General features: G+C 45.6%; 2 protein-coding genes and 2 long non-coding RNA genes across 6 annotated transcripts; 3 read left to right on the top strand and 1 right to left on the bottom strand.

Annotated features, from left to right (window-relative positions):
* Positions 1-2111: 2111 nt before the first annotated feature.
* On the top strand, positions 2112-3662 carry LOC119137113. 2 transcript variants are annotated; one of them, XR_005100865.1, is made up of 3 exons: positions 2112-2297; positions 2768-2838; positions 3506-3662. It is a non-coding gene; the product is annotated as an uncharacterized LOC119137113 (long non-coding RNA). The 2 variants fall into 2 exon arrangements; XR_005100866.1 differs by lacking the exon at positions 2112-2297 and adding an exon at positions 2308-2423.
* Positions 3663-3758: 96 nt separating this feature from the next.
* On the bottom strand, positions 3759-9882 carry LOC119136639 (phosphatidylinositol 3-kinase regulatory subunit gamma-like). Of its 2 annotated transcripts, none has more exons than XM_037275238.1 (10): positions 9528-9882; positions 7394-7505; positions 7200-7298; positions 6935-7115; positions 6658-6780; positions 6430-6572; positions 6130-6306; positions 5979-6053; positions 5736-5906; positions 3759-5661 (listed from the first exon to the last, which is right to left on the bottom strand). In XM_037275238.1, the coding sequence occupies exons 1-10, from the start codon at positions 9580-9582 to the stop codon at positions 5388-5390; spliced, it is 1410 nt and encodes a 469-aa protein (XP_037131133.1). In that variant the 5' UTR covers positions 9583-9882; the 3' UTR covers positions 3759-5387. The 2 variants fall into 2 exon arrangements, with proteins under 2 accessions (XP_037131133.1, XP_037131134.1); XM_037275239.1 differs by having other exon boundaries at positions 5388-5661; positions 6658-6774.
* LOC119136642 lies at positions 6664-7026 on the top strand. The gene is made up of 2 exons (XR_005100782.1): positions 6664-6804; positions 6894-7026. It is a non-coding gene; the product is annotated as an uncharacterized LOC119136642 (long non-coding RNA).
* A 9936-nt stretch (positions 9883-19818) lies between the features above and the next one.
* On the top strand, positions 19819-27242 carry LOC119136637 (SH3-containing GRB2-like protein 3-interacting protein 1). Its single transcript, XM_037275235.1, has 23 exons — positions 19819-20336; positions 21475-21538; positions 21642-21687; positions 21928-21984; positions 22170-22227; positions 22336-22511; positions 22620-22631; positions 23007-23018; positions 23154-23178; positions 23265-23328; positions 23497-23570; positions 23648-23722; positions 23789-23851; positions 23923-24669; positions 24841-24962; positions 25175-25325; positions 25408-25519; positions 25615-25770; positions 25857-25989; positions 26059-26261; positions 26411-26475; positions 26582-26746; positions 26835-27242. The coding sequence occupies exons 1-23, from the start codon at positions 20327-20329 to the stop codon at positions 26855-26857; spliced, it is 2613 nt and encodes an 870-aa protein (XP_037131130.1). The 5' UTR covers positions 19819-20326; the 3' UTR covers positions 26858-27242.
* The last annotated feature ends 744 nt before the right edge of the window (positions 27243-27986 follow it).

The raw sequence follows: 27986 nt of genomic DNA, 5'->3' as shown, positions 1-27986 counted from the left end.
CTCGATTGGTCTGTATAAGATTTAACGCCAGGTGGCAGTGTTGCGCGTAAACAAACGTAAGAATTTAATAAATGGCGAAACGTCACATAAACAACAACAAAAACGTCTTTATGTTTGATGGTGTAGCATTTTCAGCTCAATGATTATTTTGGACACTGCTGACATTCAATCTAACTATAATAAGAACTGCTGTCGTAGTCTGTTTTATTGATTATTAGATGATTTCCCACATCTGTATGTATATTTTTTATTATTATTACCACCTATTTCATAGTGACGTTCACAAAACATCTGTTCATCAATTTAAAATATCAATCTTTTTTTTTTTTTACTATATACTCATTAGGGTTGCAGGTGAGCTGGAGCCCAGTGCTGCTGACACCCTGAATTTGTTGCCAGCCAACCGTGGGCCACATAACAACAAGACAAAGAACCACACTTCACCGCAATGACATAAAGTCTTTGAACAGAGGAGAAAGATGTAAACGTGATGAAATGCAAACATAATGAACTTGAATTGATAAACACATTGGCCTGCATCCTTCATGTGACAATCATGTTTGTTTGTGTCTCCCATCAAACCACATCTAACAGAATATTTAAATTCAAAAATGCCTTTTTTAAGATGACTGAAGTATTTCACTTTGAAACTTATTTTTGCTTTTTAAGGTTGCAATCATTATTTCCGCTGATGTTCATGTCATCATGTGATGGCTAATGTGATGCCAGGGGAAAGAAAGACAGACTGGCTTGCAGAATCTCATGAGGTTGGAGGAAAAACCTAAATCGTGTGAGGGCCATTCTATGGAAAGTAATCACTATAATTATCGTTCTTTATAAAAATGCAGTGTCTGGCTTTTTGTTGGATCTCTGGCCTCTGTTGAGAGTTTGTCTACCCCAGAAATGAAAACATCATAAGATTTGGTTTTATTGGAATAGATAATAGATTAGAGTTTTGTGAAAAGTAATTATATCCTGTGACGTTTTAGTACAACAATTAGGCTCATAGACTGTGTTGTAGGGATTGACTGTTGCCTTCAAAAAAGCCCCAATTACAAAAGAGTTCTCCGTGCAAAGAAAACAACAAATGTACTGACAGTCCTATGATACGGGACCATGAACACTTGATCGCTTTTCTAATTCATTTCAAAACTGAACTTTAACAAATTGGTTGACAGATTAGCAGTACAGATAATGGAGGGATGGATTGATGGATTATTGCATGCTTACAACTTTCATTTGTAGGAGGGTAGTTGAGTCTTTTGGGTGGGGGAGTTTTTTAATGTTGAAAAGCTGTGCATGTAATCTGTAAATGCACAATACATTTTGGGGAAAATTGAGGTAAATGAAGTTCGTCCCTCGGGGACAGTTGTAACAGCTTCTAGTCAGAGGATAATTATGTAGTGGGTGAGAAATTTTGTTCATTCATTCAAAAGGTCAAAGGTCACTGAAGTTGGACAAGAGGGCCTGCTGGCCTGATCATCTGAACATTTTAACACGTCAAAATATTAAGAGAAATCAACTATTGCATAGTTTTGATATTTATCTGTTTCCTGTCTTGAATAATCATTGATCATTCTTTTTGAAAAATCATTAACATGATCAGTTTCTTCACATTTATGAATACTGCATAATAGGTTTTTAATATGTGCTATGCATAATTAAAGGTAATTTGATTATTATTTCACACAAATGTGGATTCAACTTTTAGCTCTTCATATTAATCCGCATACCCAAGAAGTAGCAATGTTTCAACAGGTTGGCAATATGTGAAGATGTTTGAGGACTTGGTTCTTTTCTTTTAGATGTAAAACATTTATTTTTGAATCATTTGCAAGCCTGCATAATATAACTGAAAAGAAGAGGGATTGTTATTGAAAGATTTCTGCATAGGATGCTGTTTTTTTTCATAAGCTATTTTCTTTCAAACATAACTGTGAAGTGTATAACTATGCCATGTGCAGGAGTAGATTTAAAGCAACGTGAAGCTTTAGTTTACAAGTTGCTTGGACAGGCAAGCAACAAGGTTTCTAGCTCCCAGCCTATGAGCGAGCTATATCGCCAGCTATAAAAACGGGGAGGTTAAAAAAAAAAAAAAAAAATCCACTTTATTGATTCTCCTTTCGACATAGCAACTGGATCTGGATTGGTTGACACGCTTCACGTTCTCGGCTTGCCATTGGCTGAGAGTCTGGCCTAAACGCGGAGGAATCGGACGGAGACAGAGAGGAGGAGTGACATGATTGGACGTGGCCGGCGCAGAATGCCTAAAGCTAAACCTATTTTCCTGAAAGCCTGTAAGTCATTTAATGGTCCCTCCACTCTCCAGCTGAAGTGTGACAATAAAACAAATTCGTCTTACCGCTCCCCTTCACTTCGAACTTGTTTAAATGGAGAACTTCAGAGCTTGGGCGAGTTGACGTGTGAGTGTGCTAACAAAAATGAAAATGGGGAATGAAAATGAAGGACGAAGGAAATGGAGGAGTGAGTGTGTGTATTATTTTTGAGGAAAAGGGCGTGGGGGTGGCTTTTTACTTCGAGACGGAGCTTGGGGAAGAAAAGCAGATTTAGTTGTGTTAGTTTAACTGCTGCGTAGGCAAGTTAGTCTGGGAAGGAGCCAAGTTTGGGGAATATTTCAGGTTACGGGAAATGTTCAAGAGCACTACGTAACATCCCTTGAAGTAGAACAAAACTCATGATTCTTTACTTGCGTTAAACAAGTTCCTCCTTTCTACCCCGCACACGGTGTCTCCATTTTGTTTTACAGTGAGGGAGTCGGGGGGCCCATCTGAGTGGTCCTCGTCATGGGACCTTTTCACCAGCTCTTTGCTGACACAGGTAGAAGTGAATAATCCATGGCCTGGAACCGAGGCTCTCCTCGAGTACATCCCTGCCCTCTTCACCTTAATAATCCTTGCCTAATGTGGACCTTATGTGAAGGCTGAACGAGGCCACATGTTGTTCTTGGTCACAGTGGTGTCAACTGGGTACATTGGCCTACCAGTGCTTCTCAAATAGCGTGTATGTGTGTGTCAACCCAGAGTAGATGTTCATTTGGATAAAATAGTATTATGATTTAATAGACAAATGATACTATTTATAGTCACTGAGGACAATTCTGTGGGTGTGAAATATTTTCTTCTTCCTGGGGGGCATACCAGAAAATAACTAAGCACAGCCAGTGGTCTGTCTCTATATATTGTTTGTACAAGTGTTTCTGATTTGTAGCACTTTTTTTATGAATATATTTGGTGTGCAATATTTTTGACATTACAATGGTATGTGATCAACTTGGGTGAATGAAATTGCTGATTCTGAGTACTTTCTAATGTTCACAGACTGTGTTCCATTGAAATAACCTTTCTGAAATGATATGATTGCATGTTCAAAATGATCCAGATTTTTTTCGGGTGAGATAATGCGGACATACCGGGCAGGGCGACAAGTTCCACAGCATATCCTGCTATTGTCTTTGTCACTTCCTTTCTCTTCCATCTGTCCGCAGTATGTCCTCCGGTGCCTTCCGTGTCTGCCGAACCAACCCGGGCCAGAGCTTGTTGGAATACAATGGCTACCGCTACATAAAGGTACAAATGGCCGAAACCTCCTACCCGCATGTCCAAATTTGGTCAATTTCATATTTTTACAAATCTGAACTGCTGATTCGAAGTAAATTTTAATGACAGACTACCATGGATCTATTCTAATCTAACAGAAATATGCCTTCTATGAGCAATGAAAAACAGCACAAAATGGCATAAAATGACAAAACCCTCATCAGTTTATTGTCTTTCAGCAAGAAAAAATTCATGATTTTACATTGCTCAGCTTCACCAAAGGCATTTCCCTCCATCCTCATCTGGAGGGTTTTTTTTTTTAACTATATGAGGCCAAACAGGCCTAATCCCAAGTAGGAACCTCAGATATACATTTTAGTTTCTCAGTACAGAGTTTTGTTGTTCACGAACCTGGAAAAGAATGTGCCATGTCAAACAGATTCCTTGCGCCATTAGTTATGTAGGCCGCATGTCGTGATGAAACACATTCATAGCTCCGGCAATGCCACAATTCAAGTCATGGAGGCAGGATACTTCCGGACCGTTTCCCGTTCAAATGAACACGAGAGGCCGTATCTTACCGACACCACCAAAGAGTGCATTTTTTTTGTGGCGCATGTCAACCATTCGTAACAGCAAAACCTTCACACCGCCGTCACACATTGCAACAATAGAAATACTGTTGGATTGCACTTTCTTCAAGCTTTCATCTTGTGGCATGTTTGTAGAAAAAATATAGAATACAAAAAGCTTATACTTCTTTGAGTAACAGAATATAACATACAGTACTTCAGATTATGTTTTCATCAGCACATCAATCAGCAGGTGTAGATATTTACCCAAAGCTTGCCCAAAAGCATCCATTGGGCAAAACGGGCGTGTGTTCTTGCGCTCTATCAAGTGCTTTGGTCAATGGGTATAACATTGAGTAATAGTTTTCTATAGGATGTTAATGCTACATAATATCCACTGTATGAACGGGGCAAATTGTCAAGATGCACCACAATTTTTCACATATTCACAAGTGGTATTTACCCAGAAAACGGTTTGGTCCACCAAACCAGGATGACAGAAACAGCCTGTGTACAGCACCATTTTCTCCGCACCAATGCGCTAAGTAGTAGTAATCTAATATGTTCACGCAACCTATTGATCACTTTTCATAGCCGATTCGGTTTTAGGCAAAACATCCGCTCGGATAGTACAAACCGGTGGTTCTTAACCTTGTTGGAGGTACCGAACCCCACCAGTTTCATATGCGCATTCACCGAACCCCTCGTTAGTGAATTTTATTTTTTAAATTCTAGACATAGATGTTTTTTTACTGGTGCACAAAATGAGCCATGCATGAACATCACCTTGTTCAAAGAACAAAACCAACACGATGCATGAACCCACAACAAATTACATACTGGTAAATCAGAATTTACACAATAAATCCGGTATGTTCGGACCTCCTCAGTGGAGGCTCTGTCGAACCCATAGGGTTCCCAGGTTAAGAACCACTGGTACAAGCCAAACCAAGACGCGGCATCCGCAGTCGGTTAGAGAGCAATTTAGCGGTTGTCAACATCTCCACCCCCCCCTAAAAAAACATCCAACGAACGACAATATATGAAGTACAGTTTCTTTTCAGAAATATTTAACAGTCTCTGGTAAAACCAAAATAATAAAAGCTGACATTCAAGTTCCGGTCCCACTTCAAATCTGTGAATTTGCCTTCACGAAAACGGATGGAATCACTTTAGTGCAACATTGAGCACAATGCACCTCGACGCAGTCGTCCTCGCAGGGTACAGTAAACATGTCCTCGATATAATCTCACTTGGTTTACATCTCCGGAGCGGCTGGCGGCAGCCTCACTATCTGCTTGGGAGTCTGTAAGAGTTTGTGCTCCTCTGCGTGTTGCGAAGGCATGGCGGTCGCTTCGGCGTGTACGGGATGCGACAGCCTAACATCCAGGGCGTCGTTGTGTTGCGCTAACGAGTGCAAGCGGTAGTGTAGGACAAGGTCTTTCAGTGAACAGTGGACGTCGTAGGGCTCGGCGAAGCCGTAACCGTGCGGCGTGCTGTAGATCATGCAGTGCTTCACTTCGTCGTTTACTCTGGAATCGAAAAACAACAAAGCGTCAACGGGCGCCGCAAATGATCGGCCTCCTTTCATTGTGCAGATACTCACACGACGGAGCAGGCGTAGCAGCCTTGCCTGCTGCTCTCGCGGATGAGGAACGTTCCAGGATCTTTCCCCTGAAGCATCTCCTCGGCCTGCGTCCTGCTCAGTTCGCCGACAAACCAACTCGTCTCGTCCTGATGGGGTAAGTTCTTCTCGTCTCCTTTCAACACGTACGTACTGAGGAAACAAAAGTCATCTTTGTATTCCACCGCATTTGACTTTCCGACGCTTGGGTTCGTTCGTACGTACTCGTCAAGGCTGTCTTTTAGTATCCCGAGCCAGTCGTTGATGAGTTTCTGCCGCACGCCTTTGTGATTGAGCCAGCTGCATGTCGAAAAGCCATCAAAGAAATTAAACATTGTGGGGGTTTTTTGGCGGTCATCTACCTCGGCATACTCACTTGAGATACTGATCTCGGATATTGCGCAGCTGGATCAGATCTGGCCGCAAACTGTTCATCTTTCTGTCGGTCTCTCTGTAGTTTTCCACCTGGCTCCGCAAGTCTTCTTCCAGATGAATCTTGCTGTCGTAGATATCGCTGAGACGGCACTTCAGCTTCTCGTAGTTGATCAGAAAGCTAAAGCGGGCAAGTCAAAGGTCTGAATGAAATTTCGGGACTAGGATGATGAGAATGCAAAGCGTGTGAAATCTAATATCGGTTATGTCATCCCCTCGAAAAGGGCTCATTTTGCAAAAGTACCTCTCGAGATCTTTGTCGGCTCCCTCGGAGAGACTGTTCCTCTCAAATTCTTCGCCGTAGCGCTCTTGTTCACGACATTGTTCCTCAAAGATCATCATTGTCTCGTTGAATGCCTCGATCGCGGTTTGTTTCATCTGGATCTCCTGATTTCAGAGAATGAATCCATTTTAGTCTGATTTGCACTCAAATGTTTAGGAGCACCAGAAGTCATTGCACTGCAGTCGTCACCTGCGAAGTCTTGGTGAAGGCTTCGTAAAGACGATCAAACTCCTTCGACTTCTCTTCATACTGACAATGGACCTCTTTGAGCTTTCTTCCGGCGACGTCAACACTGTTCTCCTTCACCTGATGCCAAAACAAATCCAATCGCTTAAGGTTAGTGAAAAGGCACGTTGTAGTGATGAAACAGAAAACGGTTCGCTCAGAAATTCACAACAAGTACTCAATTATTGTCCAATTTGCAGATTCCTGACCATTGCGAAACTGAAATGTGGAACGCACTGACCTGCTGGAAGCGAGACACCGGGTGTGTGAGCATCAGGTCCAACGAGGCGTTGTATTCCACTAACGGGTGGTGCCGATAGTGCCAAATGAGCTCCACCACCGAAGTGAAGGTGAGTGGGTCCGAGAAGCCGTACTTGCCGTCGCGGTGGTAAATCTTGATCAATTTATTGTGGCCGTCTTTCCTGTCAACCGCAATTTGTCCGATAAGTGAGCGCCGAACGGGGAAACAAAAGCGCTTTGCTGTTGTTTTCTTCAAGCCGTTTCACCTTAATGTCAGCGTAAAATCTCCCTGCAGCTTGGTGGACGCGTCACGTACTAGGAAGGAGCCGTCAGGTGTGTCACGGAGCTTCTCGTTGACCTCGTCCCTGAGGGGAAATCAGTTAACAGATTAAACACCGCATTTCAACAGACAAGCGATAGAAGGGGAGAGATGTTTAAATTAGCCGCCCTGGTCTTTTACCTGGTTACATCGCCCCAGTACCATTCGGCATCCTGTAGCGAGTCGGACTGCGGGGAAAGGCAGTTATTGTTCATGACGGAAGACGTTGGCTTGGTTGACCTGGGAGGGAGAGCTGTTAGGGATGGAAATGAGACAACGTCATTGGAAAAAGCGCAATCACATTTATCTAAATACTAGCTCCAAGATTACAGTCGTGTGTGCCTCGCCACGGTGAAAGAAGAAAGGATTCCACACCAGGGAAAAGTTTAGATAAGTAGATGGCAAAATAAACAACACAAAGCTATTGTCCTGCATCTAGATTGCCCGCATTGCAACGATGCAAGATCCAGCAGGCGTCTTACTCAACAAAACGGTATCAATCCAATCGCCCAATGTGCCGACACGCTTCGCGAGGCCTCTTCGAGCCAGAGATCATCCCCCCCCACACACACACACACACCTCCTACTCATGCAAGTTTGTCGCGCCCTTGCCTGGTGGCTTGACGGGGACAAGCCCAGGCATGTTTCCAAAAGATGTCACTTGCCAAATCATGACTGACACACCCACGGGGTGGGGGGGAGTGTTGCACGAGCGTGTGTTATGACTATTCACCAATTTCAGTATTATTTGGCAAATGCCCACTATTGTGGTCTGCAGTCTATTTTTTGACGAGAATACTTCAAAAGCAAAATTGTTGCGGTTGCAATTAAATATCTCAGACTAATCTGCAAATATGCGACCGTCGCAACAAGTTTGTTACGTGACGTCATCGGCAAGGTCCTGCCTTAACCGCATAATATCCTACAGCTTTTTAAATATTTTATAGACAATTATTCTTAATCGCTACATTTCTTTTTGAAAATCATGACCCCATCTTACTACAATTACTGCAGTCTTGCAAATCCTCAACTTTTTCAGGGAAAAGCACATCAGAGTTGGCGGAAAAGTCGAAGCGTTTTTCTAAGGATGAAAAAGGAGCGCTAACCGCATCAAGAGAAGCTGAGGGCCGGGGCGATATATTTCACGTCAGGACAAAAGTGCCTTTCATGGGGCAGTTGGGTAGACGACAAGAGCTGCCTATGCCAGGAGAAAATGTGGCTTTCACCCACCATCCGCTCTCCTTTGACCTTAAAATAAACAAAAGTCAGGTGCAGCAGCAGCAGCAGTTTTTTGGCAGACTAAAAACCAAAAACTGCTGCTCCTGCCCCCATCAAAATTAAACCTGCATACTCCCCCCTTTTTTTTCTTCTTCTCCTGTTTCCTGCCAAGAAATTTGTGTGTACACCAAAGGCTCCGTACCAGCCAGCGGTATAGAACAGAGCCAGAGCCAAGTCATTAACCCTGAACTCAGGAAATGAATTCATCACGATAAAGCCTGGTTTCACCCCATTGTAAATGGACTCTTTGAAAGGAACGGTCGTTTCATGGATCGTTTCAATGCCGTGTCATTAAGTCTTAATAGCATTCGAGGCCAATGTGTTTAGAGCAATTGTGGTGCCGCAGCAGCAGGCATTCGTGTTCAAGTTTTGCAAGTTGTCACCAAACAAAAAGGTCGAAATGTGCAGATGGGGACGCGGTCCGGTCGCCCCGTGGCAATGACGGCACGAGATGGGTCGTCTCGCCAGCCCGTTCGCTCGCTCGCTCGCCTGCCTCTAGCCTACTTTGCGAGCTAGCACTAATTAAGCACGGCTGGCTGCAGAGCCGAGAACAAAGCGCTCGTTTCATGCGGTGCCCCTTGACGCACCATATTTCCTTCGAAAATGTTCCCCGTGCCTTGTCATGGGTGTCTACTGAGTCGTCGCACGGTTCGTGAGAGTTCGGCGAGACTCTGCGTCGCTGCTCGTCGTGAATTAGCCAGACGTGCTGGGACAAAAGAAAAGAGGCGAACGAACCACTGCGCCTGGTCCGCTGGGGTATTACGTAATTGGCAAGCGAATTGCGCTATGCATGCCTGGGCAAGAGCACAGAGGAGGCGCAGCGCCCACGACCTAACCATTCCAACGTTTTAATCACAACTACATATATTTGCCCACATGTCAACCTGAGCATTTTTATCCCACGACACCACGAAAGCTAAAAATCAAGCGAACGGGAGCTGACAGGCGATTTTTAACCCCCCTAAAAACAGACAATGGCTGCAGTAGTTAGTATTACCTGGCGGTGCTGGATCCATCTCGATGTAGAATAAACCTTCAGGAGGATAAATCATTCCCGTTTCACAGGAGTAGTCCAGTTTGCTGACGTTGTCTCAAAGTAAAAATAAAGAAAAGAAAAAGGCAAAAATAGGCACCTTTGTTCCTTCGCAACTGAGCCTGTTTTCGGCTACTTTAAATCAGCCTACACGTCCTAAATTTGGACAAAAAAATGAACCCCCCGCCTCAAAAATTCTCGTCTCAAAGTCCCTGCAATATGTTGTTGGTAGACTTTATAGAGATGCGGATTGTCAGGCTGTACCTTCCTTCTCCCAGCGCAATGCATTCATGCCGTCTTTACTTGGTCTAGGAAGTCGAGCGACTTTAAAGGGCAGTTCCAACATCATCTTGGAGGGATCCAACCCGCTGTCACGGTAGGGGAGTTATTTTCCACGCATGCTTCACAACCACACGCAACACTCATTGTTATGCTTTTATTTAGTTGTCGGGATTAATCAGAACATTTCCAATTCAAATATGTCGAGGTTCATTTTATTTCTCGAACGCCAATGTCGTTTTAGAATTAATCTAACCCCTACACTTAAATGGTACGTTCCAGACCGTTTCATTCACATCCTCGCAACTTGCTGCAACCCGTGACAGCTGAAAATGGCTTGCACAGCATGAATGAAAGATAAAAACGTAATAGACGGGTAGGAATCTTCAAATATAAATACATCTTTCATTTTTTTGTTTAACATTAAAACCAATTGTATGTTTTCTGTCATTTTCAAGTGCCTCCAAATGACTGTAAAGCGAGAATCAAAATGACATGTCATACATGTTATTATAACTGAACAATTTATTGTTTCAGCTTTTCTTAAAACATCCAGGGAGCTTTTTTTGGTTCAGCTCTTTTGTCTCAGGTTTTGTGTCGTCTACGTAGTTCTGGTGCGTGTTATATTCTTGTTGAGCTTGTCAAACACGTTCAGCAGCAAAATTGTCAACGTTTGCGCATGTGTGTGTGTGTGTGTGTGAGACGCTGCTTGTAATTATCACTGAGATCATTCAGGTGAACAAACAAGTGGCTTTACAGAGTGATCAAGAGTACCTGGAAACATTTTATTTTGCCAGCATATTAGCATTCACGTACGTGTTCATGTCCACGGAATACAAGCGTTGTCGTTCCCTCATGAAACACAATGACACGGTGCTGTAAATTTAAACAACCAGGGCCTCTTCCCCCAGCTGATGTTTGTGGCTTCAGGGAGAGTGAAACAAGGTCTGCTTGGTCTCCGTGCGTTTATGGCTGCTCCCCTTTTGACCCAAAGACAGAAAGTCAGGGAGGTAATTGCCTCCAGCATTCCATTTTCCCACCAGTGAGATGATTCTTCCTTGCGTCTACTGCCCATGAAACCTTCGAAACCAACTGGCCTGAATAGAGAGTATTTGTGGCGTAAGCTAGCTGACAATGACTCTCAGTCACAGTTGGCATATTAAATGAAATCTTGAGAAAACTCTCATGTTGGGCGCATTGAGTTACTAGACGTATGCTTATTTGTTCTTCGATACGCAGCAGGTGTTACCGCGTGTCGGACGGCTGCGCTCACGTGTGAACGTTTGCGTGCAAATACAATGCGGTAGTGTTTGCTTTTGTGCCTTCCATGCCGTTCCCACTTTGAGAAGCCTGTCACAGCATGTCATTTGGCAGCTCCCCCCCCTCCTGTGTCAGAAGGGCACGCCGCTTGCCCCCTTAACTCCTGGGTCTGACCCGTGTGACACATTTCTCTACCACCGCACTCTTTAACGCGCAACAGCGCCGGTGCTGCTCCAGATATGTGGGGCGAGGATATGTCACCCCTACAAACAGTATTCAAAGCAGCCGGGATATTCTCGGTGCGCCTTGTATTCCGCTCGCGTGCTTCGTTTGCGCATGCTGTGGTTAGCGTTAGCGACAGATCACTTTTGGGATAAACCTTTCGGCTCTTCACCACAGATCTTGGCAGTCCTGATGGGATCACTGCGGGCTAATCGTAAGATTAACACAAGAGGCCTGCTGGCAGCTGTGACTCATCTCCATGCCCACAACTGCAATACGCCAATGAGCCTTGAAAACTAAGAGTTTAACCATAGTAGACAAATAGTCAGAAGATGGAGGTCATTTGTCAACAAGGCAAAAGGAAAAGATCTAGCTGTATAAAAGAACGAGCCCGTTGGAAGTCCTCCATTCTGCGATATTGTTTGTTAACGCTGTCGGGAAATTATGAACATTAATCCCTACATAAGAGTGTTAAATGTGCACGTGATAGGCTTCCTGCTGCCACCAAATTGTGATAGTAGGTAATCTCCTGGCTTTTTGGAGTAATGCTTGAGCTCACTAACTGTGTCAAGGAACGCTATTCATTAACTGTTTTCCTATTTGTCTATGTAGGGCGCATTTTATCTGGATTTGCTTTTGTTTGTTGTCCATCATGAAAAGACACAACACAGAGGAAGCATATCGGGGATTAGTGTAGTTCACCAGTGTTTATATATGTGTCATGGTCTCCCAATGGAGCCCAGGGTGAATTGCGCGTCTTAACAATCCGCCGTACTGTAGTGTGCCGCTCGCTATTCACGGCGGCCATTGAAGGGCTGCATAATGGTCTTGGCGGAGTGTTCGGCATTCACCGCGGAGAGACTGCGGGGTTTCCCTGGTTGGTGGCCAGAACCAGCACACAAAGCATGCAGTAGTCCTGCCAGAGGCAACTCAACTGTGGCCAGAGTGGAGGACGCTTATGGTCTGGCCCCTAGGATCTTGTCATTGTGGAAATGTAAGCGGGGCCAGTGTCTGAATGGAGTTGAAAACCTTAGATGACCAAAACTATGAGCTTCAAATAGCTGGGGCCTGGGAAGAAACATAGCTTGTTCTTTTAACCAGGTCATAGAGAAGCCAACGAGTAAGAAAATCAAATCAACAGAAAACCAATGTTTGCTGTAGGGAATGTCAAATTGGAAAGAAGGGATTTTTTTCCAAAATGTTTCCGTGTCAGCCCGTCTGAGCCTGTTGGCCAAATCCAGCCGCTTCTGTCCTCGGAGTTAGTTTAGCATGCCGCCGCTCATCATTTGTCACTCCTTTTCTGCCACAGCCTAAACTTAACACACGGAGGTGACAACCCAGGAATTCGTGGCAGGCCACCACGTTACCAAGGACAGTAAATGTCAGAGTTATGTCGTGGTGCCAGGGTGCACTGTTCCTCCCGACGAATTTGTCGTGGTTCACTTCACTGACGTTGGGCAATTTGAAGGCGAGTCTGTCTCCTTGCCTTCTGCCCAAAATCAGATGGGCTGGTTTTCTATGAACTTGCACAGGATAAGTTTTAGAAAATGGAAGGATGCCAGTACCAAAAAGATTCCCAAAGATGTGCTGAAATAAAAGTGAGTCATGTGCTGTGCCCCCCCCACGCCCCAACGAAGAAGCTGAGACCTCTTTTCAAGCTCCTAGGCGGTTGGCTCCTTCATATAAAAGGACACTATAGTCTCCTCGCTACGCAGCTATCACATCAGCACTATAACTCTATTAGGCACAGATCCAGGACACACTAAGCGAGCAACAGCCCACAATGGCATCATTGTCAGCAGGGATTGCATCCATTGTTGCTCATCATACAGGATTTATTCCCCTCCTCCCATATTGTGCCCTTCACCTCTGACCCGTGCCGCCATCTCGCATGCTCCACGACTGAGCTTGGAAAGCTTTCTCCCTTCTGCCTCTTAAACGCCTCCGCGCAATGACACAAGATTGCTAAGTGTCTTCTCTCCACAGATGATTCAGGTCGGCCAGGAGAGAACGAGAGGTGTGTGTCAGGAGGTGCCGGGGTGGGGAGAAGGCGCTGGGGAGGGCAGGTCAGAGGGGGCCGTGGTTCTCCCGAATGACCCTTCTAAAAGGTCACTTACAAGGCATGAGAGGAGTGGAGCTGCCTAAATGGCTCTTTTCTCCCCCTAGCCAGGGCAGAGAGCCCGTATGGTTATTTATGAGCGTGTGGGAGAGTGAGAGGGAGGCTCTGCAATGAAACCCAGCCGCCTCTTTGTTGCCACGAGCGAGCTGGGCTAAGGTTCCTGTCATTGCTTCACTCCCATCATGTATACTTGCGTACTGCACACGCATGTGGCTCACTCGCTATGAAGGAGCCCTCCCTGAGTCACAAGGACAGAGGAGAGAGGACTCTGTTGCCAGGGAGATTTCAAGAGTGAGGTGTGCTTGACACAAAAGCTGTCAGCAGTTTGATAGATGCCACCACTGCAATAACAAGTAGAAACTTTCAGAAAATTGCCGACTCGTGGGCCCCCAGAAAATCTTCCCACTTTTCTCCCAGATCCTTTCCATGCGTTCCTGTAACTGAAAAACATAGTCCTATTACAAACGTATAAATATTATGCTGTTTTGAATGAACTCCATTTTACTTTGCCAAGTGGTTCCAGAAAATAAAATGATTCGGCTCCTGATGCATTTTGAAGTCGAAGCGTATCTGAACCAATCTGATGATTTTGTTTGGTGCACCAATTTGGATCAAATTGAGTCAATTCAACTTTTGTTTTTCACTGTATGTATGTCTTTGGACACATAAACAGAAGGCAGAAAAAAAAAAAAAGCCACTTTTTAGTGTTGTCCTTGAAACGTAGACATGTCTGTTCACACCACGGCTGCGTTCCGCCACGGTAACACGCGGCACTTTTTTTCCCCCCTTTCTCGACAAAAGTTAAATTAAGCTTGAATTTCTCGCCGGAGTTAAACGCTCATGATGTCATGGTTTGAGGACAGAATGACTCGTTTTGTCTGTTGACTGAGAAGGCCTATTCTTGCATGTTTGGGTGGGAGCATGCGTATAATTGCAGTGCGGGGTAGCGTGAGGGGATGGGGGGGGGGGGGGGGGAGGGAAGGAGCCAGTTAGCACGCAACATGAGTTTTGGTCTACAGTCGCTGGCGTGCGTGCCAGCCAAACGTGTCCGTATCGTTTCGCCGGCCGGGCTCGCCACGCACTTCTTGCCCGAGGCCATGGACAGATTGAGCTTTTGCTCCATTCTCAGGGATGCTGGGAACTGGCCAGGCGACGTGAGTGCATGTGCTGACAAAAAATTCAACCCAATGTCCGTTTCCACCAAGATTTGTCGCATTGTTTGCTTCTCAAGTTAGTTGTTAGGGAGCAAGCGAACCGCGGTGCACGTGTTGCTGCCATACCAGGATTACACGGATCCAAAAATCTGACAGTAAAGGAAGAGAATGGAAAGCTTTGTCTGCTTTTTCATATCCTCTCAGTGGGAGGTAGAAAGGCAAGACCTCCGGACCAGGGTGGCGGGGGAGTGGAGGGATTTTTGGGAGGGGGAGCTCTTGACTGCCAAGCAGATGGGCTACCAAGCCATGTGCATTTAGGGAGATCATATGGGATAACCTCACAAAGACAGATTGACATTTTGCTGACAAAACAAACCACCCACCGCTGTCCTGCACGCAAGTCGCGCCCTTGCTACGCATGCACTCCCATGCAAGTGCTATTTGCTTACAGAGGTCTTAAGGAAGTTTTTGGTGTTAAGCTCTCTCCGTACAATGGCAGCATCCCAGCACAACCCGAGCGTGCATTGGCGCTTAAACGCCACCAACGTCCCAGAAGGTTAAGAAGGCATTATCTGTCTGACTTGACTTTGTCCCTGAGTTGTCGGGGACTCCTGACAAGATTGTGTATCAGCGAGCCAAGAGCAACCTTTGCACATTTGTCATTTTGATGTGGAATTTGCTCGACCAAGTCCAATAGCGTGCCTGCCATTCACTCCAAATGCCCCAACTAGAAAATCTTCCATATCTCCAAGACTTTTTTATTTTTCGGTTAACCCTCACTCTTGTCCACCCGCCGTATTCACATGCTGCTGTTTGTACCGGAATATGTTTTGTTCCAAAATACCGATTACGCTTGTTGTCGTAACTTTTAACTCTAATTTCGGGACTGACTTTTGGCCCAATACTACAAAGAGCAATTCTGTCTCACCCGCCGGAGTCAAGACAAAGGCGAGCTTAGTGCTTGGCTTGGATCTTTGTCATCAAACGAGGATGTCACCTGAAGGTTGAAGGCCTCTTAAGCTTCTCTTCCCACCTACTTTTGATAATGACGCCTGTCGGAGGGGATTCGTTTTTGTCAGCGCTGCAAATGTCAAGGTAGACAAAGCAACAGCTTTCAGGCAAATGGTGTAATAGGATGTCGGCAGACAAATAAGCGGCTCGGCCGCAAAGCAAATGTGATAATGCAATACTCAACCGCAAGTAGTCAAGAAAATCGCTCGGGTGGCACAGTTGCGCCCCTCATCGTATTTCAGTACAGCTTTGGCCGTTTGGCTCTCTCAGGCTTAGTCTCCCCCACCTTACGTACGCACGAGGTCGTTTCTTTGTCTTCCCCTTCCTTTCCGAGCCCTTAGTTTTCCGTGGCCTCTCGTTCCAGAGCAGCGTGCAAACTAAATAAATGAACGACGTGATCCAAAAATAGGCCCGAAACGGCGGGCCGGGCGATCCCTCAGTGAGCGTCGGCCGATAATGTAATACTGCAGCCGTTTGCATTTCAGACACCCGTTGTAAAATGATTTCCAACATTTGAGCCTCACATGCCGCGCACGTGTGCTAAAAGGAGACGGCGTGGTTGAAAAGGTTAACTTATCTTTAGCCCGCAAGGTTAAAGTGCAGCATTAAAGAGGGGCAGATGTCTGGCTGACGTGGAAGAAAGGCGTGCCCGCCAGCCGCTCCTTGCTGGCTAAATGTTGTCAAACGCGACCGAGGCGTTGTCACGATAAGACTGGTGCCAGCGGCTTCTTCCAATCGCATCGTACCGATGTCGCTAACGTGCTAGAGAAACCATACGCCTCTTTTGCGTTCCGGCCATTAAGCATGTTCTCGTCAATTGAGCTACGAGTAATCTCGAAAGGCCCCGCGACAGATTGCGCTTGGCTCGGGACCTACCAAACGGCCGACAGAATGCCCTGCCGACTTTTTACAAGGGGAGGCGAGCCTGCGTGAGCGCATCTCGCCATTACAGTCGGTAACATGAGATGGCGAACCGCAACGCCGCTAAATCAGTCAAATGGGAGCCCAGCGTCACTGTAATTTGGGAGGGAGCCGGTTAACCACGCTTCATAATGGATGGTGTTTCTGTTTAGCCCGAGGCGTCGGAGCTGAGGTCATATGCAAACAAGGCAGATCCAGAGTCTCCGCTTTTAATGCCCATCAAATTGCTTTGTTTGATCAGGTCCGTGTTATCCAAGAGGCCCAATGTGGAAATAAATAAGATAGGGGCCTCCCGACCCCCCCCTTTTTTTATTTTTTATTTTTTAAAGGTCAAAGGCAAGCGACTGTACTTGGCCACACGCTAAGTGACCGAAATGAAACAACTTCTTTCTGGATTCATTTTCGTAACCAAATCCTGTTATGGGCTGTTTTCCCCTCAAGGCGGTCCTATTGTCACCCCAAACACACTTTTTACATTTTACTTTCAAATGATTTCACTGATGCTGCATGTGAAACTCGTGATATAGGAAATGACTCTTGATCAAAGAGTATTATTTGTACTTAAAAAACTTTTTACGTACCTGTGCGATATGTCAATCGATATGTTAATCCAAACGGCCACCAGTTTGACTGAAGTAACACATTTGCCTTTAATAATGTTATGTTTTGATTAAGAATGAATCGTATTCATTCATGTGATTCCCCACAAATAAATATCAATGTATAACACCTTTTTCCCCCCCTATAAAACTTTTCCAGTGTTCACATTTTCAAATGATCACTTCGATGACATTCCTAGGAAATCACTGGTGAGCTATTTTTTAGCACAGCCCATGTGGTGCTTGGCCGTTACCTTCTGCCCACCCCGATGCCCACAGGCGCCTCCACGTTGGTGACCCCTGACGTGTTATTAAGTCCTAAAGGTGCTGTGTATTGTTGTTATTTGCAAAAATGAAGTCTACCATGATGATCTATCGTACCAAATATTTCACTATAGTCATGATAACTAAGTGAGTGGCTAAAGCTCACTTTGCGCTCGTCCGCGTGCCCTCGAGCGGGCCATCCAAGTGATCCCCCCACCGCTGCATTCCAAAGACTCAGCCGAGGTGTAGCACCACTTGTGCGCACCATCATTTTGACATCTCTCCTTGTGTGTACATGTGTGTGTGCGTGAGTGTAAATGTGTGTGTGTGTGGTCTGATTCTCTGTGCAACAAAAATATACAGCAGTGTAAACTGCATTTCTCCTAAAGGGACTCAAATTTATATAATAGTTCTTTAGTAACCCGAAACTAATTTGCTCACTGACATTTTGAGAAAGAAACCGAAACATCAAAATGACTTTTACATAACTCTATTTGAGCTTGTGGTTAGCGTCTGCGTCACCTAATAGAGGTTGCATGTTCTTCCTGTTCTTGTGGGGATTTCCTCCGAGTACTGCAGCTTGCTCCTGCATTCCAAAATCGAAATTGTCCTTAGGTGTGTAGTAAAGTGTGAATGGTTGCTTGTCTACATATGACCTGCAATTAGCTGGAAAGTGGCTTGACTCTTGCTTGAATGTGGCTTGACTCTCGTCCACAGTCAGCTGGGACACGGCCTTTGCTTATGACCCTAAAAAGGTGGAGTGATCAGGAAGATGGATGGATGGATGGAAGGAAGGAAGGATCCACAGTTTTCACCAGTCTGGACCAATGTTTTTTTTTTTTTAACCCAGCGCTTGATCAAATATAAATATCGCTCTATGAAGAGCACAAATGATGTCATTTTTGTCCCTCCCTATGGGCATTTGACATTCCAAATGTTTGCCCGTATAAATGAAAACAAGCATTTTTAAGAATCAGTAACCCCAAGATCCTGTAGCATCCTTGAATTGCCGTCTGCCTTCGTTTTTTTATTGACAACAACCTTGTGGCGTTTTTTTTTTTGTGGGTGTGAATGTCGCTTTAATGGATTACATCATCTTTTTGAGCTCTGCTTTCTCCTCACCACTGTTCTCCTCGTTCAGCCTTTTCTACCCAGAGACAATTGGTTAATTCACTGGTGACAAACACTGCCACCTCCTGATCCACCTGCAAACCCCAAGCACCTTTTCACGCACATTGGATCGAAATCAAAATTGCCCTAAATATAAAGAGAAAATATATATGTATACGCGCAGGGTAACCTATCATACACGAAATTTTGACACGTTCTGAGCAAATATGTGGGAAATGTGAATGACGACACGATTGAGACGCCCGGAGGCTGGCGTTACTGATTAAATAGTATTTTTGCGCCGTCTAGTGGCGAAAAGCAGACTTACGTCTTACGTCATAATTTGCCTTGCAAGATTTAGTTATGATTCAGGGAAAATAGGCCAGTTTGCTACTGAAATATCTTCAGTTCTCTTTAACTTTAAAATGAGCTTTTATATCTGTATCAATTAATATAGTCTTACTCCCTTCCCAATACAGAAAATGGAGGGTTTATTTGATTTCATTCATTTATCTCATTTCATTCATATGGTTGTTTCATTCTTTAAAAGACACAAAAGAGGGCAGAAGGAAGGTCTCCTGAGCCCTTGATGTTAGATTTAAACATCTTGACTGAACTCAACATGGACTCAATACAGTTTGCAATGTACGTAGTCACACAAGCAATTTGAGAGTCACTGTTTTCCTGCCATCTGTCCATCCATCCATCCAATCATCTGCACCGCTTGTCCTGTGTATCAAACTTCAGCAGTAGTTGGTGCCCTCTCTGCTTCTGGAGTTCATTTGGTTCTACTCTCCTTAGCTAAATCCATGCTGGCATGACTTCTGACCCTGTCCTGACATCTTACGTAAGTAAGGAGCTTGTTAAGGAAAGCACGGGGGGCGTGCCTTTGCTCTGTTACTGCAGGTTCGCTAAGCTCATTGACTTAGCTTCATAAATGACCTTACATAGCGCATGCCTCACGTGACCACCTCGTGTGTCCCTCAACTGTATTTAATTCTGATTGCTGGCTATATACAGTTGTTGTGTTCTTGGGGTGGAAGAGAATGGATTTTTGTAACCCCCAGCTTTGATGAGGAGGCAAATTAGTCAAAGAAATGAACCAACTTTCATTTTAAATATGTGATGTCCGCACATTGTTTGCTCCACGCTTGTTGCGTCAGGCATTCTCAAATTGTGAGTCGGTTTACTTGAGTTTTGTCTTTATTAGACAGTGATTTACTTCTATTTATATCAACATGAGTAAGTGAAATTATTTTTCCAAAGAAGAAGTCGGTGGTTGAATCCATGTGTAATCTGCATGCATTTGGCTGATGTTTCTGTCAGATGGAAGCCGAAGGCATCGGGGGACAGCGGCCATGTGACCACGGATGCCAGGATTGGTTTAGTGCAGCTGTGACATCAGCAAAGCAGCCATTCCCTCCCACCTCCCTCCGTCTTAGTCTTCCTCGCTCTCCTGAGCGCTCCGTGTTCCCCCTCTTCCTTTCCTCAGCATCTCTCCACCGAGCCAGCTTTCGCGTGCCTTGGCGCTTGGGGCGTCCAGGACCGATCGGGCCCCTTATTCCAGGATTATCCCCACGGCTTTCTCTTCCTCTCTCTTGCTGTCCTCCACAGCTGCTGTCATTCACCCTCTCCCTTGCCCTCCCCTCCTCTCATCTCTGTATACGGGAGTTGGGCCTCTGAGGGAGTCAACCTCCGCGTTTGGCCGGGGGAACCGGGCGCAATTAGCCATGCCCTGCCCGGGCATCCTTTGACCATCTGGAATCATTTCCCACTCGTGTCCATCTGCACACCAGCGGCAGTGTAGGATGAAAATCTGCAACCATGATGCAAGGTAATGTGTGCAGCGTCCGTCTCGCACCCCTTGCGTCCGTCCGTCCTCCCCTTGCCCTCTTGCGTCTCGCTGGGCCATCAAGGACCGAATTCATTGACGCACTCTGTCATGCGGCGCGGACGACTCGGGACGCCCGGACTGCGCGTTGCGAAGCACGCTGACGGCTTTGTTGAGCATTGGCAAGCTATGAACGAGGGACGCCAAGGCTAGTGAGGTGCGGTGAAAAGAAAAGGGGAGGAAAAAAAAAAAACATGGTGCCCTGGTGCAATGTAATCCTGCTCATGTCACTGCACAGTCCTATCTGAGTACTGTAAATGTTTTTACAAACAGTAACCTGCACCTACTCGTGTTGTAACTAGTGTTGTGCTAACTGTAGCCACACGTTTAAATGCTAAACTATGGCCATGGCTAACTGGTATCCTGTTCACCAACCTTAATGACAGTTGCCCCTCTTCATACCACGCCAGTGCTGACATGCAAATGGTTGGTAGCTAAAATTAGCAGATGACCTGCAATTAGTCTCTCGTGGTGTTCCGTGTACTTCCCGAGCTTGAAGACACTCTCGTGTTCTAAGCCCGTTTTGACGTCACAACAATCTGCCATTTGATGTTTCTACTTTCTCAATTGTCTTGAAGTTCCTATGCTGATGATTAGTTTTACACGAGTAGTGAAGAGTTTGAACGTTATCCCGGCCGGCCTCCTGCGGGGTTTCCTACAAGTGCACCGAGATGCCCAATGTCAAAGCTGTCAAAGTGACTCCTTTATAGAGCAGCAGGTGGAGGTGGTGCCACATGCCATAGTTGCCATATTTCACTTGAATTACGCTAATGAAGTGAGCACATTGATCAGCGTTTCCTTTCCGGCTCATAAGTGGATTGTGGAGTCTGCACAGCTTCATTTGCGATAGAAGCTGTTTGTCGATGTCTGGCATCTCGGCGCTAAAGCAATAAACTAATTCATCGAGGTAATTGCGTAAAGCTTCTTCTCAAAATGTTTGCTTGCGTGCTTTGGAGTCAACACAGTGTTGAACGGCTCGGGACATACAATAGTCTGCTCTTCACCTTGATTTTAACATGGAGCTTTATTTCAACGTCAGTCCATTTATCCTTTGCGATGTCGGCTCTCTTTCTTTCACAAGGACTGAAAAAGCGAACTAGGAAGGTCTTGGGCTTACAAAAAAAAGACAAGGATGCAGAGACCACGTAAGTTACCTGGTATGGATGTGTGGAATACTCAACTGCAAAAATATGGCCAGAGCAGCGTTTATAGTGGTGCTATTTCTGTCTCTCTTGTCATTTCAAACAGGAGCTCACCTGACAAAGAAGCAAGTGCGAGTGGAAAGAAAAGAAACGTGTGTATATGTTGTGACTTTCTCCCCCTTCTGTCTGGCTGTATGTCTGTCCAGCATGGCAAACTCCAACGCCGGGGGCAAAGTGCTTGTTGTTTTCACTTTCAATTCACTTTGATTGCATTTAGTGTCAAAAAAAAAAGAGCTGTCACATTTGCTGGGTGTCTCCTGCATGTTTTTCCTTTGCTTTATTCTTTGAGACACTTGTGTGATGTTTGCCTTCCCTGTTGTCATTTTGTACAGAAAAAGACTAACGGAGCACCCAATGGTTTCTATGGAGAGTTTGACTGGGACAGATACGTGAGTGTTCACTGCCTCCTTTTTTTTTTTTTTTTGTCTTGCTGCTCCCTCTTTCACTTTTGCTTTCCAGCGCACGTATGAAGCGAGCGAGCCTGCCTTCACAAGCATTTTAATATCAAGGCTTTTTTTTAAAAAAAATCAGCCGAGAATTCTTGTTCTTAGCAATTTTGTCGCTGTCATTCCAGGCATCGCCCGATGTGGATGAGGAAGGTTTTAGCCAACGTCCTGGCGCTGAAGGTGATGATATCCTTTTTGCCCACTTTTTATACTACTTATCCGTCCCTGAGCGGGAAGTGAACCAGCATGACGTGTCTCGTAGCCCTTTTTCTTGTGTCCTTGACAAATGTTGACCAGCTTCCACAGGAAAGCAGTTTTTCTCCTCCAGCGATTCAGAGGACGAGGAAGAAAGCAAGAGAAAGTTCCAAATCAGGATCAAGCCACTGGTGACTGAGAGTGCCAAATGTATCCCTCCATCGGTGGATGAGCTCAAAGCCTCAGTTGGAGGTTTGGCGCTTTCTCCATCTCTGGTGAGTCAACTCGGGAACAAAACTCTTATTTCATTAAAAAAAAAAAGGATGTTACTGACTTTTGTTGCCATTTTTCTTATTTTTGCACTCATGTCTTTTATCTCGCAGAAGAGAAGTCCGGTAAGCCGTTTCATTTTTTTTTCAACTACAATTCATTTTGCATGAGATCTCCTTGAGAGTCTCCCCCTAGTGGTGCTTGCCACAAATTACCTTTTTAACCGCACTTCATTTTGCATGATTTCATGCCTTGTCGGTGAATAAACCCGTGCAGCTTGACTTATACGGCTGTGCTGTCACATAATGCATACAATCATAACCAACACACAAGTCTTCACGATGAGTTGAAATGATCGTGCCGTCCTTCTCATCTCTTGTGTGTCACGTTGCATTATAAAAAGGAACAGTGTGTGGCGTTTTTGGTTGATGTACGTTTGACTGATTTGTCACTCACTTTCTGACCCAGGTGTGTTCTCTCTTCCTTTTTGCTGGTCTCAGAGACGCAGCCCGGTGAGTTTGTGGCATCGTGCGCTCACTGTTTGACCTCCCCAAACGTCTCGTCTCTTCTGCGGTGCAGAATGTAACACGACTGACAGCCAGATAGTCTTAAAGTCACACACTTTGTTTTTTTTTGTTTTTTTATAGGGACAGATAAAGAGGCACCTGTCATGTAAGTACATCCATTTTGCATCGGTTTGCTTTTTGATGCCCAATCTCGCGAGCAGCCGTTCATTTGCCAGCTTATGTCGCTTCTAGGTGAAGAGATTGCTCGACCCAGACGCTCGACCCCCACGCCAAGTCCTGCCCCTGACACCTCAAGGTCATTTTTGATTTTTGTCTCTTCTCAAGGAACTTGATTACATTGAATATCAGAGCAGCTTTTCTACTCTGACATGTGTACATCCAACTTTGAACTTTCTGTTGTGCTAACATGAAGAAATCACTTCATGCCAACGAATCCGACTTAAAGACTTGTCTACTTTTGCAGTGACAGACTATCGCAGAACAGCCCCCCCGCCTTCTTCAGACTGCCCTCACTGAGCCAATATGCCAGATATGATGGTATTGCAAGTCGTACAGTATCACATGCTTACATAAAAAAGTTACTACAGAGGCAACATTGGTCATCATCTCTTCAGTGCTTCCTGCTGATGTCTGGGGAGGATCTCAGCCAAGGTCGGAGTCGCCTTTGAGCAAAAGTTTCCCGACGGGAGGTAAGCTTGTGTGGAAATATTCACAATTGCTGAAATGTTAACAGGCGTGTCGAATTGTCATTGCAGCTCCTCCTCCGCTCCCTCCCAAGAACATATCGCGGAGTCAAGGCTATCCTTCGCAATCTGCAGGTAAACAATTTGGGATTGAATTGAAAAATGCTTGTCCATATTTGCCATCATTTCTTTTCTTTTTTTTGCAGTTGATTTACCCAACAGAAGAGCAACTTGCAGTTCTGCCCCCATCTACCTAAGCGTCTTGTCGCCCTCATCCCACCGAGGCTCGGCGGCGCCCGACCTGGACGATGTGTTTGGTAGCCCGCGCGCTGCCGAAGACACCCCGTCCGCCAGATGGGTTACTTTCACAAATGACAGACCTCCGCCACCAGATGAGCCCGCTCCGCCCCCTCCACCAGATTCTCCCGCCCCGGACACCCCCTCGTCCACACCCTCCACCCCGCGTCTCTCGCCGGGACCCCCTCCCAACGAGCCTCCGCCTTCACCTCCGGCCGTCTCTCCTGACTCTTTGCCTCTTTTCACGCCACCGGACTCACCCACTTCCATCATGTTGGGACCTCCTCCTCCGGATGAACCGGCCCCTCCCCTGCCCCCTTATTTCTCGCCCAGCAGTTCGCCAGCTGTCTGCCTTGATGAGGAGGCCATTGATGAGGAGGTGCTGCAGTTTGCGCATTACTCGCCCTCCCCAGTATCAAGAAGTCCCGTGCCTCCTCTGCCAGCGGAGAGACGGTCTCCTCGAACAGGAGTTATATCACCGCTGCTTTTGGGGGGAGTAGGGGGGAAAAGGACGCCCGAGGCGCTGCACCTGAGAGACGACATCCCAGATTTGACGGGTTCACCAAGAGAGCTAACGGCGAGCTTCCGCGGAACGCCGCCTCCTCTTCATCCGACCGCGTACCGATCCATTGTGTCTTCCCCTGGGCCTCATTCAGGTAGGCTTGAGGATTCAAGTGGTGGACCTACCTAACAGTTCCGAAAATACTCCCATCTAGCGCTTTGATAGCCAAAGTGTGGTTAAAAGATGAAGGAAATACTGTTTTCTAAAATGACTTTGCCGAGACAAGCATCTCAGGTAGCTCAAGCTAAGCTGCTATGTGCCTCAGGAGCATCTTCACCAGCCCGCTGCGCTACCCCCCAGTCTCGTGGCAGTCCGGTCCCTCCTCCTCCTCCTCCGCGGCCTTCTTCGCGGCCAAAGTTGCCCCCCGGAAAACCCACCCCAGACCTGGTATGTGTTGCACCCAGGTTTGACCTTTGACCTTGCATTCTACTTATCAAATATCTTGCTTTCTATGAATAGATTTTGTAAAAAATACACTCCCTATGAAATACAATCACAGCATATCATTTACCGGGTAAATCAAACTATTGCAGACTCACATTTGTGCAAGGTGTACTGTGACAATGTTGCCGTTATCAATGAATGAATTCATCTTCCAGACTCCGCCCTTCAGTCCTTCTGTGTCTGGAAGCCCTCCACCTTTTGCCCCACTGGCTCGGGCAGAGAGCTCCTCTTCCATCTCTTCCATAACGTCGCAGAGCGCGGCGTCCACACCCACTTTAGGGCGGGACCTCAATCTGTCCAACACAGGTACAGATTATGTGAATGTTTGCTCCGACAAATCCGCTATGTCCAAATGTATTTATACCTTATGTGTGTTTGTGCCATTTAGGGGGTTCAAGAGGGCCCAGCCCGCTTACCATGGGACCTCAGGACACTCTGCCAGTGGCAGCGGCCTTCACAGAAACCATCAACGCTTACTTCAAAGGCGCCGACCCCAGCAAGTAGGCCCGCATTTCGTCCGGTGGCCAAATCTGATTGCTTACAATCCGTTTCTTGAATTGCACGTTTTCTATCTCGTTCTTGCCCGCTGTTTCAGATGTGTGGTGAAGATTACCGGGGAACTGGTGCTCTCCTTCCCGGCAGGCATCACCAGGCATTTCGCCAGCCACCCGACTCAACCCGTCCTCATCTTTAGCATCGGCAACTACACCCGACTGGAGCAGGTCCTCCCCAATCCACAGCTGCTGTGCTGGTAGGAATGAACATACAGCAACGGAGAATGCTCCCTACATTGAAAAAGAAATCACTCAATGGTGTCTATTCTTCTGATCCTTTCAGTGATTCCCCAACAGACAGCGTAGAGACCAAGCAGTTCTGGGTGAACATGCAAAACTTGATGAGTCATCTTAAGAAAGTGGCTGAGCAGAAGCCCCAGGCGACATACTATAATGTGGATATGATCAAATATCAGGTATCCATACGTCCTTCCATGCATCCAACAAATAAATCCTTGGTTCAAATATCCATCTGTGCGTTCTAGGTGTCAGCAGATGGAATCCAGTCCACTCCTCTCAATCTCGCCGTGAGTTGGCGCGGCGATGCCGACAACACGGACCTGAGGATAGACTACAAATACAACGCAGAGGCCATGGTGACCCCGGCGCCGCTTCACAACGTCCACTTTCTGGTTCCTGTGGATGGAGGCGTAGCTAAACTCCAGGCTATGGTCCCACCTGCCACCTGGTGAGGGCTTTCACTATCAGTCGTATTTATTCACTCCACGTAACGTAGCTGTAAAAATTCCTGTGCAGTACAGTTTAACAGAACAACGGAACGGATTAATGGCACTTCCATTCATTTCAATAGGGAACGATGATTTGTTTCTTTTGAAGGCATCCAGAGCAGCAGATGATACAGTGGAAGATTCCCAGCCTTTCCAGTAGGTCTGAAAATGGAGGTAAATTACCTTTGAAATCCTTTCAAATGCCATGAAAGCTTTTCAAGTTTCTTTCACGTGATCATTTGATGTTGAAATCTGTTCTCGCTGCATTGGTGTCCTGTAGGAGTCGGGGCTCTGCTGGGCCGCTTCCAGCTGACAGAGGGTCCGTGGAAACCCTCCCAGCTGGCAGTTCACTTCACCAGTGAGGGCAGCACTATGTCCGGTTGCGATATCCAACTGCTCGGGACTGGCTACAGGCTCTCCCTAATTAAGAAGAGATTCGCTGCAGGTCAGACGATGAACCGTTACACACGTGGCTTTCTTTTCAAATCGCTTTCAGCCATTGTGCTTGACTAAAAACATTTCTTACTCCACAGGGAAATATTTGGCAGATAATTAGTGGACCCGCCAATGCACACAAGCAGGGGAATCCGTGGTTTGTTTGTTTTTTTTGCCTCTGACGACAATGACTCCGTTTTAAACTTTACAGCATCCATCAGTAGAAAGATGGCTGCTGAGTGTATGCAAATCATGTAGTTTGTTACTTGAAACACTTTTGGGCCCTAAAGGAGTGAAATCCTAATTGACTCCTGGAAGCTTAATCGTGGATCCATACAGTGATGCAGCCAAACCTCCCTAACTTTGTCCAACTTGTCATTGTAAATTTATTGTAAAAGATAATAGATGATATATTATGACCACAGGGTGGAAAATGTACAAAAATTGTATGATAAGGAGGGTTATTTTCCAATGGAAATGTATTCATTTAGAGATTATTTAAAAAATAAAATAAAAAAATTACGCATGGTTGATGAAAGACACACCCCCCCATACACACACACACCGTTTTTGTTGAATGTCTGCGTGAGCCTTAAGATTGACAAGGGTTGTGCCATATGTTGGAAAAAGGGAGGTTGTAATCCTCGATTAGCAAAATGTATTGCCGCTTCATAGTATGGCTGCGATCTTGTACGCGGGTTTTGGTTACCTCAAGGACATCAAGAAGTGATGAATGTGTTGTAGGGGAAAAAAACAAAAACAGATACTGCACACGTATTATGTACCTGCTGCGACGGCTTTTCTTTTGATTTCATGTTTAAAAAAAAATTCTAATAGCAATATTGAAATATTTAAGTGTCAAGAGTGTAGACAGAGAAGTATGTTTGAAATATTTCTCTCAGCATATGGATGGATATGTGTTTGTGCTTGTTTGTTTGTTGACGTCATAAGGATCTTAGGTTATCTGGAACGAAAGCGTTTCTCCTCATCTATTGTTTATCTTGTGTGCTCCCTGTACAAAAGTACGTGTTACTGTTCACGAATAAGTCCGGCGCCGCATGAAGTCTGCATTGCCCCTCCCCACTTCTCTCATTGTGATGCTTCTCCATGTCATGAAGGTCATGATGCAATCTGTGTACTATTGTGTAATCATGCTATTACTTCAAGTTTGCTACCTATTCAGTGAATCTGGCATGTCGTCAGTCATGTCCCCTGATTGAACTGCACACAAAACATCTGGTATTTTCCAT

The sequence above is a fragment of the Syngnathus acus genome, chromosome 17 (genome assembly GCF_901709675.1).
Source record: "Syngnathus acus chromosome 17, fSynAcu1.2, whole genome shotgun sequence".
Lineage (NCBI taxonomy): Eukaryota > Metazoa > Chordata > Actinopteri > Syngnathiformes > Syngnathidae > Syngnathus > Syngnathus acus.
Note: the sequence above shows the minus strand (reverse complement) of the source record. Positions and strands in the feature narration are given on the sequence as shown.

What these genes read in the sequence shown, in the direction of transcription:
- LOC119136639 (XM_037275238.1), bottom strand. Translation starts at nt 9,582, where the DNA reads ATGATTTATCCTCCTGAAGGTTTATTCTACATCGAGATGGATCCAGCA. An exon ending in GATGGATCCAGCACCGCCAG is followed by an intron (nt 7,506 to 9,527) that starts GTAATACTAACT and finishes CATCCCTAACAG; the next exon opens with CTCTCCCTCCCAGGTCAACC. An exon ending in TGCTACGCCTGCTCCGTCGT is followed by an intron (nt 5,662 to 5,735) that starts GTGAGTATCTGC and finishes TTTCGATTCCAG; the next exon opens with AGTAAACGACGAAGTGAAGC.
- LOC119136637 (XM_037275235.1), top strand. An exon ending in CCTGCCCCTGACACCTCAAG is followed by an intron (nt 23,329 to 23,496) that starts GTCATTTTTGAT and finishes CTACTTTTGCAG; the next exon opens with TGACAGACTATCGCAGAACA. An exon ending in CTATCCTTCGCAATCTGCAG is followed by an intron (nt 23,852 to 23,922) that starts GTAAACAATTTG and finishes TTTTTTTTGCAG; the next exon opens with TTGATTTACCCAACAGAAGA.